Genomic DNA, 22638 nt, shown 5'->3' on the forward strand with positions numbered 1-22638 from the left:
AGTGTCACAATATCAGCCAAAGCAAACTTGCTGATGACATCTTTCTACGAGACAGCTTGACCGTACTGTTCTCTTTGTTTTGCCAGTGTCAGGTAATTAACTGCGCACTGTGACTTTCCTCAATATCCTGGTCTGTCCCGTTCTTTCAGCGCAAGGAACGCCTCTTGGCTGCAACGCGTTCCGTTGTCTTGTGCGGTTCGGGAAGGAAACGAGCAGAGAACAACCTTCCTAATTTCACTCCGTTCTTTCACGGGGTCATTATGACGGCGATAGCCTTCGTAAGCCGCCTCCAAAACCTGCATAGGACTGAATCTCCCAATTCGCTTTAGCCCACTGAATACATTGTTTAGAGGCGTCGCAGTAGAGCCCATCACTGTAAGGCTTTCATTGGGAAGATAGTCTGCATGAGAAATTTCAGCTACGATGTACTATGCCCCTCTTTCTTCTCCCGATTGCTTTTAAGAAAGTCCCACATGCAAAAACCCGACGTAAAAGGTGCTGCTGTAAAAAATGATCGTGACTACGTGAATTTTTAAAAGATGCTTGTAAACGTGGCACGTGTCCCTGTTTTACGACAACACAGGTAACAGGCGGCCTCAAATAGGCAATGCTAACGCGTTGCTTTGACATTTTCGAATTTATTTCTTTGCAGTGCCTCACCGACACCCTGCTGCTGTGCAAGGACGGCGATCTTGCGACGGTAAGCCCGCACATTCAAGTCAATCTTGTTATTTTAGTCTTTCTCGCCTACAACTAGGATGTAGCGTAATACGCATTGTCAGTTAAGCACTAAACCACAGTGCGAATATAAGCAGTCATCAATTCCATATACAAGAAGAAATTTCTTCGCATCATATTGCCCAAAGCTTTTCCGACGTTCGGAGACAACCTGGGCATATCATGATGCGACTATGCTATTGAGAGGTGGCGGGGGGTGGGCAAATTCGTAAGAATTACTTGGTTTGAAATCACTATAACAGCAAGGTGATGTTGAGAGGATCATACAGAGTAACATCTGTGCATGCCATCGAATTCAGAGCCTACGTCCTGCCACGGAGGAGTTTTCCTGTCTACACCCCGCTGAGGCCTGTTCGGGCGTTAGTTCTCTACGGTGTCACCAACTTCAGAATGCACAAGCCGTGTGTTGTTGCGAAATGGTAGCCAGTTGTGAAGCTATGAGGTATTCTGTTAAAGACAAGATTCTACCAAGGGACACTTCCCTCGCGTGACATACTTTTGGGGCCACAGAAGTACTTCACGACGTAAGCTTCAGCTGTTGCGAACGGACCGATAGGGAAGTAGGAGCAACACTAATCTATAAAGAAGCTTTTCCTCTTTCAGTATCAAGAGAGAAGTTTTGGGGTAGTTGGGGAACATTACTTGTGAAAAAACTGGGTGAACTGGACGGAGCACACAACCTTAAAATTTGAACACGTAGAAGGTGTAGCTTCGCCAGAGTGATATAAGTTCTACACATTCGTTAAACCAACCAATGATGCGTTTGATCATCAGCCGAGACCTTTGTCGTTTTGTGGTCCTCAGGGCATGAGAAAGGTGCGAAATTAAACCAAAATAAGCAAGCTAAACTAAGCATCGTAGCACAAATTTAGAAACTTTTGCGACGCGTATTCCCCTAATTAGCGCGATTTTGCATGAAGTCTGCGCTCAACAGTAAAAGAACTAGAATCATTTTCTTGTTTTGTATTGTTTAATTTTCGTGGTCGTGGTGAAAATAAGATGTCTTTCTTTGGAGAGTTGGTTTACACAAAATTCAACAAGATGGAGTGCGAACCGAACGATCGACGAAAGAACACACGCTGACTAGCAGGTGCACGTTTTTGACGGTCCGCGCATTGCTATAGCCTTCTTGCAAAGCAATGTAAAAATTGAAGCAAATCAGAGCAGCGCTCTGTGCTTAGTATAAAGAGGGCATCAGACTAGCGGGCCTTCACAATGAGCGCAACCCGCCAGATGCCTGCTACTGTGTGAGCAACTAGGCGCTTTAGCGGGCCACAACTAGGCAAGCCATTTTTAACCAGGACACAGGCACGCTCGAGACTGCAGCAGTGTCTGTTTAAACTAGCCATAACAATCCAAACAGTGTAGCAAAGTTGACAGCCACTTCGTGCAGGATTTTTCAGTACGCAGAGAGAACATTGCAAGATACAAATTTCATTGCGCTTAACGAGAAGCCACATAATCTGATGCAGACATATATCCTTTTTTCTAAGATTTGTCTGTGTTGTCACTATTTCAAAGCACTGATGCTTTTAAAACATCGCAAGTCTTTTTATTTCAGGACGAGCTTCTTGTAAAACTGATGGACGCTCTTGTGGTAAGGCGATGCATGAATTGAAGTTTTGAAGTGCATGCTATAAGTGTAAGCAAAAAATCTATCTCGCGAAACTCAGGGTTCATTCCTGACTGTAACCTCTCATGTGTACAGCTTCTTTAACTTCTACTGGAAGGCCCAGACCGTACACTAAGAAATTACATTAAGCCTAGAACCAGCACATGTGTAGTAATTCCTATTCTGCAAAAATAAGTCGTCTAAAGGGGAAACACAAACCCTTCGTGCAGCATGACTTCTTCACTAATACGATTCTTTATACCGTCATTGGCGTACGGATATTGCAGTCCACTTACCTGAAGCTGACCACACTTGTGTATGCTCCTTGCGTAAGCGTAGTTTCCACCGCAAGGGGCGATAAGAACTACAGCGCATGGAATGAGTAATCGAAATATTTTAAATCATAGCAGCTCCTAATATGAACTGCCGAAAAAACGAAATATCGCATAAGCTGTTGATGAAATGACTGCACACAAATTCTGCTGTCCGCAGTGTCTCCTGAACACCCTACTCGGCTCGGATCCCAGTAGCCTCATCAACGGGCTCGCCTGCGCCGTGGTTGACATGCTGGGAGACATCGCTGCCAAAGCTTCAGTAACGTTGAAGGCGCCGCTGGCCGCTCTGAGCGCTTCCATCAAGCTCAAAGTCAAATGTAAGACACTCTCTAACCTTTTGGCCCGCCCCGCCACGGTGCTAGCAGCTAATTGTTTCTCACGAATGACGTCTGGATTATTTACAAACTTCTCAAACCCTTTGGAGAACTACATCGAAAGAGAAAAAAATTGAGTTTTATCATAATGTGTTATACAAATAGCAAAGTATTAGAATGACTCGGCAGTATGCTGTGAAATTTTACGGCTTGGTGTTATGGGTTGGAACAGCCCCAAGCGATTAAGGCTGTGACGGAGGATGTAGTGGAGAGCTCCGGACAATTTCGACTACTTGGAGTTCCTTAACGTCGATTGATATCGCACTGCACACGTACCTCTAGATTTTCGCCACCATCGAAATGCGACTGCCGCGGCCGGGATCGAACCAGCGTCTTGGGTCAGAAACCCAGCACCATAACCACAAAGCCAATTAAGGCGCTGGCTTTAACTTTTACGGCGTTGGACAAAAGGCGACAGTGTCTTTTTACAGCGACATCTGTTAAGATGTCGTTCCCTGGCTTGGCGTCGTCGTAGTAGCAGTGGTATGCCGAGGTACTAGTAATTGTAACCGATGGGCCCGTTGCCATTGGAACCATCGGGAGGGTGGTTGCCTTGGAAGGAGGAGGATATCACATAAGCAAAAGAATTCGTAATGGGTGGATAGCTCGAATATCAACCACCGGCAGGGTGATTAGTGCAAAATAGGCAGGTATTGCGAGAGCGGAGGAATCTGCAACAAGAGGGTGGTTACCCTCTAAGAAGGAGGGTATGGCGAGGGTATAAGAAGGCGCAGTTACTGGGTGATTTTGTTGAGGACCACCAGGGGGATAGATACCCTGTGAATAGAGGCAGGGTTGTCGTGGAGGGAGAAGCGTGTGCCGAGATTGTAGAAGACGTCGCATTACTAACCAAAGACAAACAGCTGCCAGCTAGCCTAACAAGACCTTTTCAATCCATAGACAACCGCGCACACGGACGTCCCACTGTATGCGCATAATGTGGCAGTAGTCTGAAACTCGATAGTGATGAAACAGGCCGCATTATTGCTGGCTCGACTACTTCGACAATAATGTCCCCCGTGAGAAAAGTACACTGCAGCTGTATCTTACTGGTACTTAGCTTAGGGGAAAAACGCGTGGCTAACGAAAGGGGTTAAACTTAGGTTAAGTACTGCGGAGCGAACTATCCAAATTAAAAGTCATAGGCGCTGAATTAAGAGAGAGAAATAGGGCACAGTCGGCCAGAGAACAAACGCCGGGTAATCAAGAAGAGATAATGGGATTCGGCAGGGCGTGCAATGAGAACGAAAATAAGCGATGGTCGTGAAGGGGAACAGGCTAAATACCAAAGAGAGAGGAAGTGTAGCTGGGACCACCGAAAGTATGGTGGGTGGATGAAAATAAGACTTTCGTGGGCCTAAAGTGGTTAGTTGGAAAAATATTGGAGAGACCTTTAGTCCTTGGCGTTCTCAGTATGATTATGATGAATGTTAATGATACAAGTAATAACTGTTTGCGCAATATATTTCGCCGGAAATAAAGAAAGATGGTAAATGATCACTTATCAAATGCTCTAATATCTTTGAAGCCGTAGCACGTCATGTAAAAAATGAGAAGAAAAAAACCACAGCCAATCTTAGTTGAACCATAGCTTTTAACAGTAGCGCGCTGTTACAAATTGCAGCATAGATGTTTCACCGCAGACACTACTGTGAATGGGCAAAGAAAAAATTCCACTATGCCTCTTCTACAGTCTTGTCTTTAGTTCTGAAAAAGATTGAAGAGAAAACTACGCATGCATACCTGGTGTGAGGTGCAAGTTCTGATTTTCATAGTACTATTTGTCCTCAATTACAGGTCCCTAAACAAGCTGGGCAGGTGAAAATGTGGTGACAACTGAGGAAGCTCGAAATCATCTGGAATTGCGGAGTAACGTTTGGCTCATTACTGGCTCTGCAAGTGAAGAGAAAAGATAGTAGACAGTGCCGCCATTTTCACTGAAGAAATTAAATACTTTGAAATATCCCTAACCCTTGAGTAGCGTTGACATTTGGGCTTGTTGGTTCATACTTCTGAACAATAGCGCGAAAAACAAGGGACTGGCGAACGGTGGTGTGTGTCTACTCTTGCACCGCTTCTTTGTCTTGTAGCGCTCTTGTTCAGAAATTGCCAACACTATATGCATTATTTGAAGATCGTCACGTTGTTCCGCGAATTATTCTTCATATTGAGCTCCATTTTGACCTGTTCGGTGGCTAGTATGCCATATAGAATTGCAGATATCGGTGGCTACAATAATGACTGAGTTTTGGAAATAAGATCATGAACTACTTTTGAGTCGTTTAACTGGCGTAGAAGAACACTCCTGTCTCGCGTCTCTAATTTACAACGGGAACTCTGAAAAGTAAAGAGCGTTGCGAATTAGATTATAAACTGTTAGAACATGTTACTGCAATGTTGTTCAGTACATCGAGCGATTTTGATGTTCAGAAACTAAGGGCAAGCGGCCCGCCAGTTGCTGGCTTATCCGCAAAAGCGTGCCACGTGTGGAAGAGTATTCAGGGGAGCATGGACTGAGTGCCAAATAGCAGGAGATAAGGGAATGATCCAAATAAGAAGAGGGATTTGGGTAAATGGGTCATGATTGGGCAACTTCAGAGAAATGGCACACGATTGAACTGGGAGAGGAAAATGGTGCAGTTCGTTCCTTCTTAATATGATCACATTATTTCCCGTGCAAAGTTCTCCTTAGCGCTTGCGCTTGATACTGAGCTGCGTCACCAGTGCTGGCCTTCATCTTAATCTCAAAAAGTGTCACTTTGGCTCCCGGCAGCTGATAATACTCGGCCACCTCGTCTCCAAAGACGGCGTCCTGCCAGATCCTGACACACTCCGTGCTGTGGCTGACTTCTCTAAACCGACTCATAAGGCAAGTGCGCCGATTTGTGGGTCTCTGCGCCTATTTTCGGCTATTTGCCCCCAATTTCTCCTCTATCGTCGCGCCCCTAACGAAACTCATTAATAGTCCCACCAGCCTGTATACATGGGACTCGGCCTGCGATGACGCTTTTGCTGCACTCCGTCGTTTTCTAACTTCACCACCTATCCTTCGACACTGCGACCCCTGAGGTGCACACCCCTGAGGTGCACTGAGGTGCACACCGACGTAAGTGGAATCTGCCCCTCGGTGCTCTCCTTGTCCAGCGCAAGCTCGAATTTGCTAATACGTCGTTGCGTACGCCAGCCGTGCCCTCAGCAAAGCTGAGTCGAACTACACCGTGACAGAAAAGGAGTGTCTCGCCGTAGTGTGGGCTCACAAAATTCCGTCGATACTTATATGGCCGCCCGTTCACCGTCGTTACTGATCCCCACACCTTGCGCTGGTTGGCCTCACTCAAACATCCTTCAGTACATCTTGGCCGCTGGGCCCTCCGTCTTCAGGAATTCGACATTACCGTAGTTTAGCGGTCGGGCCTCAAGCCCTCCGACGCCGACGCCTTGTCAAGCTCGCCACTGCCATCTCCTGCGCCCTGTTCGCCAATATCTGATTCCGTACTCACAGCGCTCACTACGGTGGACATGCCCCTCAACAACGCCAAGATCCATGGATTTCACCCTTGCTCGACGTACTTCATGCTGACTCTACGGCCTCCTTCCTTCGGGCCCTTCGTGGCCAAGCTTCCCATTTTGCTTTCTGAGACGATCTTCTGTACCGCCGCAAATGTCGTCCACACGGCCGAAACTGGCTTCTCGTGATTCCCCGACACCTTCGATCTGAGATTTGTGAACATCACCATGCCGACCCTCAGAGCGCTCACTCTGGCTCGCTAAAAACCTACGAGGGACTACGACAGAGGTACTATTGGCGGGGCATGTACAGTCTTGGTCAAAAGTCTTAAGCCCAAAGGCTTTTCGCTTCAGCCACATAACAGATCCATTACGGCAGTAGTAAAGACGAAATGGCCTTGAAATGCTAGCAGAAGGTTTCTTCTTGCAGTAGAGAAGCTTCCTGGTGCACTTGTGTTTTGAATGATCCGCTACACGGAGCATTCTAGGAACATTCATTTCGCTGCAGCTTAACGCTGTGGCCTTAAGTCTTTTGACCAAGACTGTAAAACTTCGTTCGTCGCTACGTTCGCTCCTGCACTGCCTGTCGCAATGGAAGGCGACACCTCACCTTTCGACTGCGCCGTTACAGCCATTACCATGCCCGGCTCGCCCTTTCGATCGTGTCGGCATCGACCTATATGGGCCACTGCCCTTCATGACTGCTGGGAATCGCTGGATCATAGTCGTCGTGGACCACCTCACTCGGTATGCTGATACCGCTGCCCTACCTGTGGCTATTTCTGGCGATGTAGCCTTCTTCCTTCTTAATCACTTTATCCTGCGTCACGGCGCTTCTGGAGAACTTCTCAGTGACCGCGGCCGTGTTTTCTTGTCTGAAGTTCTTCACGACCTTCTCGATGCGTGCCACACGGTCCACCACTACTGCTTACCACCCTGAAACCAACGGCCGCACCGAACGCTTCAACCGGACTCTTGGGGACATGATCGCCATGTACATTCGCTCCGACAACTCTAATTGGGATCAGGTTCTTCCGTTCGTAACCTATGCATATAACACCGCGTCTCAAGCAACGACCTGCTTTTCCCCATTTTTCTTTTATTCGGGCACCAACCTTCTGGTATGTTTGATGCAGACCTTCCCTACAACCCCGACAGCTAGGAATATATTTCCCTTTTTGACATTACCCGCAATGCTCAGCACTGCCGCCAGTTGGTTCACTCCTTCACCGCAGACCGTCAAAGCCTCCGCCACCCTGATTCCGATCCAGACACGCCCGCTGTTCATTTCTCCACTTGCTCACTGGTCTGGCTCTCGGTTCCGGCTACGTCTAAATTTTCGGCCAAGTACACCGGCCCTTACTGCATTTTAGAGCGCACGTCACCGGTCAACTACGTTATCGAACCGGTGACACCTTCTTCGGACCATCGCCGCCGTGGCCACGACGTCCTTCATGTCAGCCTCTTGAAGGCTTATTATAGCCCCCTCGTCGTCTCCTCGCCTTTAGTCGCCAGGATGGCTCCCTTTTTCCGACGGGGGAGTTGGAACGAAGAAGATGATCCAACACCGACGTCAATTAAAGACGACGAAGCGCTTGAGCCACCCGTCGGATGCACGTGCAGGAACGTTGCCGCTTGTGTCCGGGTCTCTCCCCTCGCTGCCTTTGAGATTACTTGTGCTAGGGCCTCCGTAGCCGGCGCTTTCAACATGCCAGTAAACCGCCCTACAGCTCTAGTTATCGAGTGCGCAGTGCGTTTCGACAAACGCTTTAGTCGCTTCTTTCACACCGCCGCTTTCCGACTGCGTTGCCGTCTGTTGCAGCTGCGGTTTGGTGTTGAGTCTCTGTTGGCGTCGTGTTTGTGGTTGTTACACGGTAAAAGGTGGCTAAGCTTGAGAGATAAGCTTGTATTGTAGCTTGGTTCCATAGGTTGTCTATGTTAAATGGACGATTTTTTCATATAGTTTAGATGGGAAGCATTGTTGGTGGGAATACCAGTAAAAACTTCAGGACGTTTTCTACAGGGTGTAAAATTCTAGGTGATGGAATCTACTCAAATCACCGAGACATCCCTATTTCTTAAGATTGGAAGAATAATACGTAATATTCAAATGAATGTCAGCAGCCAGTATATAGACTTTATTTCCATGTTTTGTAGTGTTCAGTGTATGACTATGATTTTCAGAGCGCTGTTTGAAAATCCTGATTGAGGCAGTCTTTAATCGTATCTATTAAGTCTCTTTTACGTCGTTGTATGTTTCATATTATCTTACATGTTCCGTTAGATATTTCATTCTATTTTTATTATGTGGTGGCGCACTAATTGACACTATCTTCTAATGCACGTTTTTGACACTTTCGAAGTACTGACCTTGTGATTGTCGTCTTATTCTATCCGGAAAAACTTCCACTTTCTTCATGCTTGCCTGAATCTCTATACTCCGTTTCATACATCAGGTGCAACGCTGTGAAATGTACGGAAGAAGTCCGGACGGGAAAATAACGGGAACTGTGTTACTCCACGCTTGTTCTGTGCCCGTGTGGTCTTTAGCACGAGGAAGCGAATGCGTGTTGTCCGCAGTAACAGTGCATTCAAACAACATCATGACAAATGTGTCATGTAGTAAGCCTACAGGGAAAGCATTTACGATGTTTTGCTAACCACATATAAAGCACTACTTTCTGGTCGCGGATACAGGCAGCGCAAACAAGAGCGCTAGCTTAAACAGCGTTGCACATGATGTTTGAAACGGAGTATAGCTGCCGGGATTAAGCCTGCATCATCTGCTCCTATGCTGATACCGATACATTGCAGCGTTTTTTGGGGGGGGGTTTACAGCTCTTTTCCAATCTAGTGCCTGTTCAAACCTTTTAAAAGATTCGACGAAAAACTTTTCGTTTTGAGGCAGCCTGAAATGGTCCATTTTCGTACGGCATACCTGTCGAGAATGTTGGCCATGCTAGGAATTACGTGTTCTATGAGCTTAGAGCACCGAATGCAGAGTTCTCGTGCAGGCGAATATCTCATTAAACTCCACGGTAATGTTCTCCAGCCGCTTTTAAGAGAGTTTCAAATGTTTGATATTGTTTGGAGTGAAGGTTGACTCTACTGCTTTGGATCTCCAGAAGGTACTCAAGGATATTAAGCCTTCTGTATGAATGTCCTCATTTTATGGTGTGGCATTTGGGTTGCAGGTATGGTGGCAATATCCACTTAACGCAGCGATGGAGGCGAAATTCTAGAGGCCCGTATACTGTGCGATGTAAAGGCACATTAAAGAACCCCAGGTGATCGAAATTTCCGGAGCCCTTCACTACGGCGTCCCTCATACCCTAAAGTGGCTTTGGCGCGGTAAATCCCCATAAACCATAAATCAAAACTTAGCGCAGCAACACAGTCAACGACAGAGCAGGAGCGCGCTATCCCAATCGACCTGCATACAACAGGATGGCTTCAAGTACTTTGAGTGCATTTACTTCGTTAATGGCATCAATGCAAGTATGATTCTGAGAAGACCGCAAAGGTAAGCCGTGGCAAACAAATAACCCGCTTGATGTCTACCCAAGCATGCTGATGCTCTTTGAAACGGAATTAGCCACATTATGCCTGCCTAACGTATTCGCCGCGGACCCGTGGCAATATGAATACCCTGTGTTTTGTAGAAAGGCGGCAAAAGTAACACATCCAATACAACCCTGAGGGGGATATACGTAGCGGTGACTGAATGGTTATGGCGCTCAGCTTCTGGCCCTAGAGACGCGGATTCGATCCCGGCCGCGGCGGACGAATTTGGATTGAGGCGAAATTCTAGAGGCCCGTGTACTCTGCGATGTCAGCGCAAGTCGAAGAACCCCAGGTGGTCGAAATTGCTGGAGCCCTTCACTATGACGTCCTGATTTTTGTGTTACGGAATATATGAAAGAGCGGTAATATTTCAAGTGCATAAAATGCGATTTCGGCTATGCTGAAGGACACTTACAATTGCTCATTGCATCTCCTCACTTCTTTATAACCTGAATGATGCGTAAATAACTTTTATTTTCAAGTGTGCTTCACAAAACACTCGCATAATAAATCAGCAGTCACCTGATAGATTCACAATGTTAAATTCTTTTACATCACTTGTGACCTAAACTTCTGGCTTGCTTGACATCAAAAGAATATGTGCAGGCAGATATGCAAATTTCGTACGTGGAAGGCAGTTTTAGACCTGGCGTTGTTAACTGAGCTTGGCAGTCGCATAAATCTCACGGGAGAAATTTTGCAGGCTAGAATATTGAGAGAGGCGCTATTCATGAAGCACTGAGAAGTGACTGTATGAGTGCGCCTTGCTGCCGTCGCAAATACGCTTTGCTGCTTTTTATCTTCGTGGTATCACTTTTCATTGCTTATCTCAACGATTGCCTTCCACGCGCTCATATTTTTTATTTCAGGTGGTCTTGTCGTAGTTTGCCCTTGGCGTTATTTCTTACCCTCACATATTCATTTATAACAGTATTCTTTATTCCTTATCTTGGTACGCACGTGCGCAGCAGGTTCTGAGTGCGCAGTACGTTGCGAAAATTTTCCACCTAGTTAAAGCGAAAACGAGAGTGTTCGCTTGAGCTTGTCGCTGTCGATGTTTTAGTTATTTTAGATTCGATTATGGTGTCGCGATCTTAGATATTATACAGTACAGCCGTCTTTGATTGCGAAGAAACAGTAATTTCAGGGTGGTTCTGCAGAGTGACTCCGCTTCTTAATGCCAATACTTATATCCTGGCTACTGCCTAGAAGAAAAAAATGTTAACGGTGCGATATGTCGGAGCGAATTTCCAGACAGATTTCTGTATGATTTCTAGCTGGAATACGCCTGCGCGACTCAATCTGTTGTAAACGGCGCGTGCGGACTTAGGTCTGAAAACGACAGGAAAGACAGTTACAAACTATGAAGGTGAATCGCAGGCCGCAATGTCGAGTTTTTTCGTCTGCGACGTTTGAATAGGTGCTTTTTCACCGCTGTTCGGAAATGCTGGTTGTGCCTGTCACTACTGCCCTCTATTGTGCCTTGCATTTCCAACTCCATGCTTTGTGAATCCGTTGTTCCTTGCAAATGCCATATATTTCAATCAAATTTCTAGCATGTACTGATACAACAAAATGAGAGGACATTTCAGTGCATATCTTCGATATTTTCGCGCTAGCAGCAATCCTACGGTGTTTTTGATCTGAGCCGGCTAAGCATCTAAATTTCTTATTAATTACGGAAATCCCTACCCTTCGTGTCAACATCCTATACACATAATAGGTACTGGAAGATCCTTGCAAATTTGTTTACAATTTTTTACCGCTCTTATCCAATGCATGTCATCTTTTCATAGGGTTGAAAAAATTTCGTCTAGTAACTAATTTTCAAAAACACTTTGAATACATCAATATTAAGAATGCCATCCTCAGCATAAATTATGGGTCTAAACATTAACGTATTCTAAGAAGCCTTGAGCTTCAATTAGAGAGGCCCCGTAAAATGAACTTAAATGCAACATCACGGCCTCCAAACGAGCACCAAAGGTGTACAAAGGCGCAGTGTTATTTTGAGTGAAAGTTTACCATGCATCTGTGAGTGTCCAGAAGAGTGATTCGGTGACACGGAGGTTTCTATCAAGATTTGCCTCCTTTAGTGATTAATTTCGCTCCTTCTGGAGCAGAGACATTTCCCCATAAGTCGAAAGAAATAACCGCGTGCGAAGGAAAGCTCAATCACACTGGGCGTGAATGCCAGATATATATTTATCAATGCCATGTATAGCGGGAGTGTTTATTTCGCCGTATCATTCTGCGCATTTCTTGTTTATAAACAGTACTCAAAGGACAGCCGTGGCCAGAAAATCACCTTCTACATGTCCTCCTAAGCAAGACAAGGCACTTAGTTCGAGACACATTATACATGTACATGTAACTTGTTCAGAGCCGAAACGACGCACTTGTCTTGGTGCTGTACTTATATAAGCATGGTAAAAGTAGTATGTGAAAGACAACGCTACTCGCAAGGAATTATATTCTTGCAATTCTTCTATTTATTCGGTGAGCCATATTTCCTGAAAAACTTCTATATGCTTCTTCAGCTTGCAATTTCGGAAATGTTTGTTTGAGTGCCAATATCCCGAAGAATAATAATAATAGTAATAATTGGTTTTGGGGGAAAGGAAATGGCGCAGTATCTGTCTCATATATCGTTGGACACCTGAACCGCGATTTAAGGGAAGGGATAAAGGAGGGAGCGAAAGAAGAAAGGGAGGAAGAGGTGTCGCTGTGAAGGGCTCCGGAATAATTTCGACCACCTGGGGATCCTTTACGTGCACTGGCATCGCACAGCACACGGACGCCGAAGAAGAGAAATGCGTTTTTGTCATCAGTGCATGCTGCATACCGGAGCTCAGCATATCTCGTTACTGTATAATAAGCGTCACTATTACCTGATGTATTATAACCTGCATTATTAGGAACAAATGTGATTTCTTGACGTCTATGTTCAAGGAAAAGAGGTTATTTAATCGACAGCTGCCTAATCGGTACATAGTTTTTAAATCTTTGACATCGCGTTTGTAATGAAATACTTTCGAATGCAATATTCTTCAATGATTCTGGTACCCTTCACGTCCACAAGCATTGTGAATAAAGTGTTTAAGACTTCCGAGGAATATATCCCTTTTCGCCTTCAAAGTTATCTGCAGTTTTCATAATTTTCGGACCATATTAGGGCTACAGGAGGACGTTGGGCCACGGAGAGAATTGAACCACTGGCTGTCCGCGGCCACGAAGCGACTTCTTTAAGATTTTGGCAGCGAAGAGGCGGAGCCGGGAAACTTGTGCGAGTACTGTGCAGTTGATGTCACAGCGAGTGGTAAAAGCGCGTTTAAGGGCAAGTGAGTGTATTGGCCGAACAAGAGAAAGAAGGGGGAAATCAAGCGGTGTTCTGGCAGGAGGAATTATGGGCAAATCTGACATCCTAATCATGATGATCGGCTCAGACAAACATATGAAGCATGTCTGCCAGTGTCCTCTTGAAGCCCTCGGTAGGACCATGAGACAGGAAATTATAGGTCGTATTGAGCTTGTGTGCGCTGAAACAAAAGCGGAGGCGGTCGTCGACGACTTCTGGCGACCTCCTCCGCCGCAGTCGGTGAAGAGATGACGTGGAGGGTCATGGCGAAGGAATACGTCTTGCAAAATAAAGTCCGTAAGATAAGTAGCGCTTATGGTTGATCTATTGCCTCAACTACAAATTGGAAAACGGCCCAAAGGGAGAGGCTAACGACATAAAAAGGGTTATGAAGAATGTTGATGGGTTGGTGGCGAACAGCTGGCTGAAAGGATGGCTTTTTACGGCATTTACCTACGTCCCAGACAGCTATATATTAAAACATGGAATGATATAGCCTTGGCCTTATGAAATGGCAGCGTACCCGGTCGTACGTGCAGGACACAATGAGATGCGCAACATTAAGCAGGTCGTTGTGTTCGTTGAAGAAAGCTGAGTGGAGGCGTTGGCACCCCAAGGAGTAGCTGGTGCACTTCAGATGGAGAGAGCGCCGGTAGGGAAAGGCCTCCAGGAAATCGCAAATCAGAAAATCGGACAGCAGGAAATCGAAAAATGTGAAAAGAGAAGATCCCACATCGTTCATGCTCTAATCATGTGATTCGACCGCACAATTAGATAAGGAGTGAATGGCCTGAAGAAGAATACCGGATCTGTACACTAGGCTGGTCGAATATTCATAGAGGTTCTAGGATTAATGGCCATGACACCCCACCGGCTACATTAATGAGGGAAAAAGCCAGCACAGAGTATCGTCGTTGGCCACATGCGAGAATGGCTGTACAAGAAGAGGGCTAAATTTGGGCAACCATCTAAAGAAGAGCCAGGCACCAGTAGACAACAATGATGAAAAAATTACACCGGCCAAGTTGTTTGTATGAGACAGATACTGCGCCATTTTCTTTTCCCCAAACACAATTATTAATACTATTATTGTTAAGTTGTTTGTTAACAAGATATATTCAGCGAAAAGCTGTCCCGAGTACGTCTTCCCGCTGCTATTCTAAACTGGAAACCCGCAATTGCTTGGTTAGGGCGCATTTAGCTGGAACCGACGTCCTCCTGGATTCCGTGTTTTTGGAACGTCTTGTTTAAAGTCAAAATGCAGCAGCGTCGGCGAGTCAACCGCAAATGAGCCAGTAACAGCCGCAGATCAATGAACAGGGTGTGCTTTCTCTTTCTCGCCGATGCTGCCATTTTTCTCCAGAATTCGACTTCTCTGGGCAAAGGAAAGCAGGAAGGGGAAGCGCACCGCGTGTGCGAATGGCGAGGTCTACGCTGAAATGCACGGGTAAAGACACGCCTCCGCCCCCTGCTACGATTCCGCGAGCTGCTGCTAATTAATGGTCATTCCCTTTGTCGGGTACTGCGGTGTCCGTCCCCTCTCGTTCAAGCTTGGCTGTTCGGCGCACACGATGCACGAACTACAAAGGCGAGTTCCGCCTCTTACTGCACAGAGCTTCCGGTTTGGGAAGCTTCATAAAACAGCTTCTCGCTTTAATACTGGCGGTATATATCACCTCTCCTCCTATCTTTTCTTCGTGTCCCCTAACCTCTTTCATTTCATTTCTTCATTCTGCCTGCTATCCTATACTTCCGTTGCCCCAGCTCAGCTGCTTCAGTATTGATGGCAGATGCCGGGTCTAGCAAAACTCTTTTAATTCCTTGTTTATTATTATTTTTAGAAAAGCACTTATTGCTTACTACTTAATACTAACTATCGATGACCTGAATGAGGCGACTGGTGAAAGCAATGACGTGGCCTTACCTGCGCCGATTTTGAACTAGGAGAGCATTAGCGCTATGTCCGCGGTTGTGGTGGGAATATGCGTATTGGCTGACAGTGCAGGGCGATTCTCTTTCAAGCATCTGATACGCCTCTCCATAAGATACATTCTCTATCCAGCGTATCAGATTGCCTATCACAATCTACCTGTTGGCCTTCAATACATCCGCGGTCAGCATAAAAGTCTGCACCATGTTTAGTGTCTGCAGGGCTCTATTTTCTGGAAACTAAATTTGGAAGTAGATATACTGCACACGGTATATTGAGCGCAAGCGGCGAGTCTACAGACTGGCAACCAGTACAGCTCCCGAACGTAAATGTGCTTCCATTTTATTTAAGGCTTCAAGCAGCAAGCTATGGAAACGAAAATGATAGTTGCAACTTTAAAAAAAACAGGAAGAGGGCAGAGTGAGTCAGAGAAAAAAATGCGTGGTAATTTTTTCGTATAACACTAAAACAATCAATATCACCGCAGACCATCCTACGGCAGTCTTTTATTTCTCCCGTGCTGTATTTTTTCTATTAAGGTTTTTGCTATCTTCAAAAACGCTCTCTATAATTTTTCAATGGCGCCCTTAACTGTTCGATGCGATCAATGGAAAGTTTTTGCTACACATCAAAAGGGTGGACCATTACCTTCAATTGTTTTATAATTTTCTTAATAATTTCCAATTCTGAAAATGTTATTCCAAGAATGTTGGACATAGTGACAGAGGTGCTGGGATAGAACAAATAGTTTAACAACGACGTGGCAAGTTTAAATCGGGACATAAGAAAGTTAAGCCTCGAGAAACGCTTCGCAGTGGCAGACAAACAGGCAGTGGGCGGCCTAGGTTTTGGCAAAGGGTTTGCTCAAGATGGCATCCATCTTAGTGAAACGATAGAAGCAGAAATCAGCTGGCGCCTGGAGGGCCGGGCAGTGGATTTTTTAGAGGGTCCATGGGGGCTCCGGTGGTTGGGACATGTGCAAGTGAAAAAACCGTAGTAATGCAGGCTGAGCACAACAAAATAGCCACTAGGAGGTGCAGGAAGAAACCTACAAAGAGAAATTTAACGCCAAGATCAGTTTCATAAACATGGAAGGGAGTGGAAAGAGAACGAAATGGTTCGGAATGCTGCAGAGGAGCACTAACTAGTGCCTAATGCTACAGTGAATCTATAGCACCCTCGCCAAAAAGCAAATAGAAGAAGGGAGCAACTACATCCTGGGAAGTGATGTGTGGGTCGACATCGACAAATCTATGTGACGCATGCGGGGAAGTTAAATCTGTAGACCATTTTCTCCTCTACTGTCCACAGTTCGCACTTCAGAGGAAGATTGAACTGGAGGCTTCTCTCTCCAAGTTAGGGCTCCCGTTCTCTCTGCCAGTGTTATTAGCGTTCGGTGCAAGCGCCAAAGGATTTGAATTGGGTTCAATTTGTGGGATTCTCTATGATTACATAATTGCAACCGCTAGGTTGATTTGCTAATTCTTCTAAAATTATTCGAGCTCTTCATTTTTCACCAAAATGCTGTCTGTTATTTTACTCTAGAGATTCTTCTGTAGTCTTGATTGATACATTTTTCAAAATTCACGCTGGTGTTAAAATTTTGTCGTAATCTATTGAAATTTCCTTGTTTATGCCACTACACCTTGGCCAATCCCCCCTTGTGGGTATGTGCCATGCCTTAAGAGGACGAAGAAGTGATGATAAGCATATTAAACTGCGTTAGGGAGCACTGAACAAAAGCGAAATGCAGTCAGAGGGTAGACGAAGGATGAAAGACCAAAAGGTAATTCGAAATAAACGACCAACAAATAGCGCTTATAGCAGCATGCATCGAAGATGAAATAGCCTCAAAGATAAGTGATATTACAATAAGAACTGTACATCAGTAAGAAAATGAAACGAGAAAAAGTGACTAACCGCTGGAAAGAAAAGAGGAAGCCAAGAAGCCCGCGAATAAGGAAATTCAGGAAGCCATCAAACAGCGACGGTTGGCTTCGAGAGTGCACAGTCAGGCAAAAAGCCGCAGTTATTTAAAGTGGTAATACACCAAAAATAAGAATTTTATCGACAAAAGAAACTGGAAGTACAGGTCCTTATCCAGGACCAAAGAAAAGAGTCCACTGATTGCTGGATGGCTGATCTTCGCGATCCACCTAAAGATCAGCCACGAAAATTCTGGTAGCATATAAGCTAGCTGACTAAAGAACTAAATAAAGCAGGAACGTATTTGAGATGCGTATGTAAAATGATTAGAGGGAGACGACGCAGTGAACTACATTACATCAGTTATAGCTTAGTCATTTAGGACCGATGAAAAGTTACTCTCGCGAAATGAAGCAGCAACACAGGACCGCCTAATAGAAAACAGCTCAGAGCTGACCAATTTTAACTTCAAAAAGGCGGAAGCAAATATTCCTTAATGCACGTCTTCAGGAATAGAGGAAATTGCATTCCAGGTGACTGATGACCTTGGTCGAAGAAGCAAGGAAACATTGTTAAAAGCCCTAGAAATCCTCATACCAAATAAGAAAATTCAGAGCTTTAGATAGAGTAAAATTAATTTGATTTATTAGTGGAAAGAAGATAGGATGCACATCAAAATTCTTCAGACGGATTACGATATCATTTATTATATGTAGTGGGGTAATGCAGGAGGTAAAATAATAACACACTTATAGGTAGAAAGTCATAAGATTATCGGATAACTTAAAATGTGGTTCAAAAGGAGTCACCGCTTAGGTGATAACCTGTTCATGCATACCTAATGCATATAAATAGCTAAGATGGAAACCACACCTCTGCACTTAACCTTCCTGGACATGAGCGGTGCATATGACAACGTGAACAGTGAACTCCTGTGGAACGCACTAAAAGATGAAGGTATATCGGTCTTGAGATGATTAATTTCCAAAAGGATATATACGGAGATATTGAAGTTGAAGTTACATGGGAAACAGTAAGAAGTACAACAAGCAAAATGGTGGTTTGAGCTAGTTGGTACATATTCACAATTTCACCAGCGCTGCGACTAGGAACAAGAACAGAGAAGGAAGACAAGGACAAGCGTTGTTAGTAGCGCTTGTCCTTGTCTTCCTTCTCTGTTCTTGTTCCTAGTCGCAGCGCTGGTGAAATTGTGAAGTACAACAAATGTCGAGGTACACAAAGGATTAAGGCAAGGTTGTGCACTATCACTGCTGCTGCTAATGGTTTATATGGTTTATAACACGAAAAGAAGGCGACAAGAAAGTAATGTAAGCTATAATCAGTCGTCCATACTCAGCAGAAAGTTCGCTGAGCAACGGCCCGGTGGTTTATAGTGTGCATAAAGAACTGTACTGTTAGCAGATAATAAGGAAGATTGGAAACTCGGGGTAATTTTTGTGGACGCGAAGGAGACGCTCAAGGTTTCAGCGTTAGTGCAGTTAGGACAGGATTGATGAGTTTGAAGTACAAAATGGGCCAAGCACTACAATAAAAGGCCATCAAATACTTAGAGTGACCGAACATTAACATCATGACCTTGCATCTGCCTCAGATAGGCAGCGTCAAACCGACATCATTTTCCTTGACTTTGAAAAAGCCTTTGATCGCTTATCCCACAAAAACATACTTCTTAGGTTAAAGCCAATGCTTAAGAATGACAAATATTTCGCGTGGATCGAAGCATCGACGATGTGCTATCCAATTTTTCACCAGTTGTTGTCGGGCGTCCCGCAGGGCACAGTTTTGGGGCCGCTCCTGTTTTGGTCTTCTTTGATGATATCACTGCTGATATACCAGTAAAAATAAAGCTTTTTAGAGACGACTGCATAATCTACCACGCAATATCCACTTCTCATGACCAAGTAACCTTAGACTCATCACTCGCTAAATTACAGTCTTGGTGTTTCACATTGCTAATGACTATAAACAAAAAAAACCGCTGCAATGACTGTAACTCGAAAGAAAAAAGCGCTAGCCTTTATATACCAAATAGGAAACCATTATCTAGCAACAGTGTGAAGTGTTGAGTACCTGGGAATCATAATCACATTTGACCTTAGTTGTAACCAGCACATAGACTATATCAAACATAAAGCAATGCAGCTACTGGGATATCTAAGAAGAATCCTCGGAACATCCCCGCCTGGAATAAAACTACTAGCGTACAAACCATACATCAGACCGATTTTGGAATACGCAGCCACCCTATGGGACCTCTTCACAACAACAAACAGCGAAACTAGAAAACGGTCAGCGCAAATCCGCGACGTTTATTTAGAACTGCTATATTCGGCGCATGTCCCACACCTGTCTCTTACAGTCCTGAGAAACACTTGAATCAGGCAGGTACCGTGAAAGACTCAAGTTTTATTATCTGCTGTACAACGACAAAACGCGAATAGACAAAAAAACGACACATTAAACTTGGAAATGCGGTTACGACCCGAGCAAAAAGCTTAAGGATTTCACGTGTAAAACCAACGTGTTCAAGAACTCTCTTTTTCCCGGGACGAAACGTAACTGGAATGCACTGGATGCCCAAACTGTTGAATGCTCCACTCTTGACGGGTTCACAGATGCACTCCTGGGTAAAAAACAAAATGTATTGTTATATGTTGTGAGCCTGTTCTTGTGCTCCGTATTCACCTTTTACACCCTAGACACATTTTTTCCCCGTCACAATCGAACTCTGTATAAAGAACCGTGCGAACTTTGTCTTTGCCGACCATCTGTTATCTTGAAGTGTGCTTTCTGGGCGTATGTATATATTTGGCGTGATCATTGCTCCTTAACACCAGGGTTGGTACCCACCCTGACCGCACCATCCTCCACGTTGGTGGCCGTGACCTCACCTGGAGCCGCCAAGTGAAATACCTTGGTCTGCTCATCGACGTCCGACTCACATGGAGCCCGGCAGTGCGCCACTTCCTGGCCCAGTCCTCCAGGATCCAGGGAGCCATACGGTCTCTGTCAGCCAAAGGCAACGGCATCACCCCCAGACTGGGACTCCAGCTTTACCACGGCATCGCCGTTCCGCAGTTCACCTACGCTCTACCACTCGTCCGGCTCACTGTGGCCCAACACTTGGCAATCGAGCGCAAACTGCGGGCGGCCATACGACTATGCCTGGGGCTCCCTCGCTCTTCTCCTGTGGCTGCCACTCTGGCAGAAGCAGGTTCAAGGCCCTTGGAGCTCCTCTCCAGGCGCACCTCCCTCCGCCATATAGAGCGCCTTCACAACGAGCCCGATGGGCGCCCCCTCTTGGACCGCCTTCTCACGAGGCCCAACTCCAAAATGGGTCAGGTGGCCCAGTACGTCGAAGACCTTGTTGGGGGACAGCCCGAGACCTTCCCCGTCTCTCCTCGCCCGGACCTTGGACACCTCTACGAGGTCCTCCTCTCTCTTCCTGGTTCCCGGACGAGGCGGAAAACTGCTGCTGTGGGCCTACGGCAGGAGGTCGCTGCGGTTCTCCAGGTCGAACCCCCTGGCACTGTCCCTATTTTGCACGGATGGCTCCGTCCTCCCAGGACCTTGCCCATCTGCGGCTGCAGCCTGCACTGCCCCATCGCTCCTCGTGAGCAGACAGGCCAGACTCCCATTTGTGGCCTCGTCCACAACCGCCGAACTGGCCGCCATTCACTTGGCTACTGACATCTTGAGCGACCGCCCTGGGATCAAGGAGACAGCCATCTATATTGACTCCAGGGCAGCCCTCCAGCTCCTCCAGAGGCCCTTAAAGGCCCCACCCACCGCTCGCAGGCTGTCTTGGCGGCTTGACGCACTTTGCACCAGGGGAACCCGCATCCGTCTGACCTGGGTCCCGGCCCATGTCGGAGTCCTGGGCAACGAGGATGCGGACTCCCTGGCCAAAGCGGCACACTCCCCTGGAACTCCTCTCTCCAGGAACTTCTGCCCCCTGGACCTGGCAAGGAGCATAGTGGATCGCCACCTCCTCCTCGATCACCCAGATCCCAGGGTGGCTAACGGCCATCCTCCACACCCTCTCCCATCCGTTGGCCTGGACTGCAAAGAGAGCAGCCTCCTCCTGAGGCTGAGGGTAGGCTGCGCCAACACCGGCTCCCGCCTCTTCCGCATTGGCCTCTCCGCCTCCCCTGGGTGCACCCTCTGCAATTACCCAGAGGAGACCGCCCAGCATCTATGTGGGTGCCCTGCCTTTGTGCCCGCAAGGCCTATCATGGAGGCGGGCTACCGCTCCTCGGGCCTCCCCTGCAGCTCAGCGGACCACCTTCTGTTCCCCGGCGGCCACCATCCTGCCAAGGCCTTCCGGCACCTCCTCTCTTTCCTGCAGGCCACCGGCCTCTCTGGCCGCCTATAGGCCTGAGGGGGCAGCGCATGTCATCTGATATGATCACTGCGGCTGCGCGCCTACCCTCTCCTTTCAATGTTTTGTCCCCTCCCCTCCTCCTTCTACAACACGCCGGCAGTCGGCGTGGAGGCTAGCTCTTCAGTAGGCAATCCCGTGTCTTCCCACTTTTCATCCTTCCTTCAACCACAGAAGAAGAAGAAGCCACCCACTCCTGCCCAAGACATTGCATAAGGTTGGCAGTAGCTGTAAAATAAATAAATAAATAAAATAAATCTTGATGACGGGTAACCAAGGACCGATATACACGGAAAAAGCACGAAAAGTCTGTTAAGGCAAAATAGGCAAGATTCCGGGGTAACGAAACCTAGATTATTATGGGGTACGAGAAATATGAAGTACTGAGAGGTATTTGAAAGGAATAATGGTGCCAGAGCTTACTTTCGGGAGTGCGGTTTTATACCTAAGGGCAGGTGTACAGCCGACATGAGAAATAAAGCTAAGAGCTGTAGGAAGATTAGAACCAGGTGCCAACGGGAGCAAACTCACAAACTGGGCAGTACAGAAGGATATGGGCTATGCTTCGTTCGAAGCACAGGAAGCTCAGAGTAAAAGATTATAATAAGCACATCTGAGAAAGGAAATTGGACGATAAGAGGAGGACAGCGAAGGTATTTCATCACTTATACAGAAAGAGCGTTGACTGACAAGGGAGAAGAGAACTAGGAAACGAACCCATAAGTATGCGGGACACAAGGGCAGAGAAGTAAAGCGCTTTAAACGACATGTAAAAAACGCAAAATGTAAACACCGGATTAGTTTAATGGAAAATAGGCAGATTTAAAAACTATCTCGAATTTGGAAAACGCAGATTAAGAAGGATCATTTCATGATAACTGAAGAAGAAGCA

General features: G+C 46.2%; 1 protein-coding gene and 1 long non-coding RNA gene across 2 annotated transcripts; both read left to right on the top strand.

Moving 5' to 3' along the window:
- Window positions 1-260: 260 nt before the first annotated feature.
- On the top strand, window positions 261-5015 carry LOC144102400 (uncharacterized). The gene is made up of 5 exons (XR_013308204.1): window positions 261-278; window positions 653-700; window positions 2300-2335; window positions 2843-3002; window positions 4857-5015. It is a non-coding gene; the product is annotated as an uncharacterized LOC144102400 (long non-coding RNA).
- Window positions 5016-6578: 1563 nt separating this feature from the next.
- On the top strand, window positions 6579-21740 carry LOC144102401 (uncharacterized). The gene is made up of 3 exons (XM_077635681.1): window positions 6579-6751; window positions 20203-20813; window positions 20932-21740. Exons 1-3 carry the CDS (start codon window positions 6579-6581, stop codon window positions 21738-21740), a joined length of 1593 nt encoding a protein of 530 aa, XP_077491807.1.
- The last annotated feature ends 898 nt before the right edge of the window (window positions 21741-22638 follow it).

Source organism: Amblyomma americanum, chromosome 8 (assembly GCF_052857255.1).
Source record: "Amblyomma americanum isolate KBUSLIRL-KWMA chromosome 8, ASM5285725v1, whole genome shotgun sequence".
NCBI lineage: Eukaryota > Metazoa > Arthropoda > Arachnida > Ixodida > Ixodidae > Amblyomma > Amblyomma americanum.

Bases quoted from the DNA above. Each gene is read 5' to 3' on its own strand.
- LOC144102401 (XM_077635681.1), top strand. From the start codon at position 6,579: ATGCCCCTCAACAACGCCAAGATCCATGGATTTCACCCTTGCTCGACG. The intron at 6,752-20,202 runs GTGATTCCCCGA...CCTTAACACCAG, and splicing joins ACGGCCGAAACTGGCTTCTC to GGTTGGTACCCACCCTGACC. The intron at 20,814-20,931 runs GTTCCCGGACGA...CCGTCCTCCCAG, and splicing joins GGTCCTCCTCTCTCTTCCTG to GACCTTGCCCATCTGCGGCT.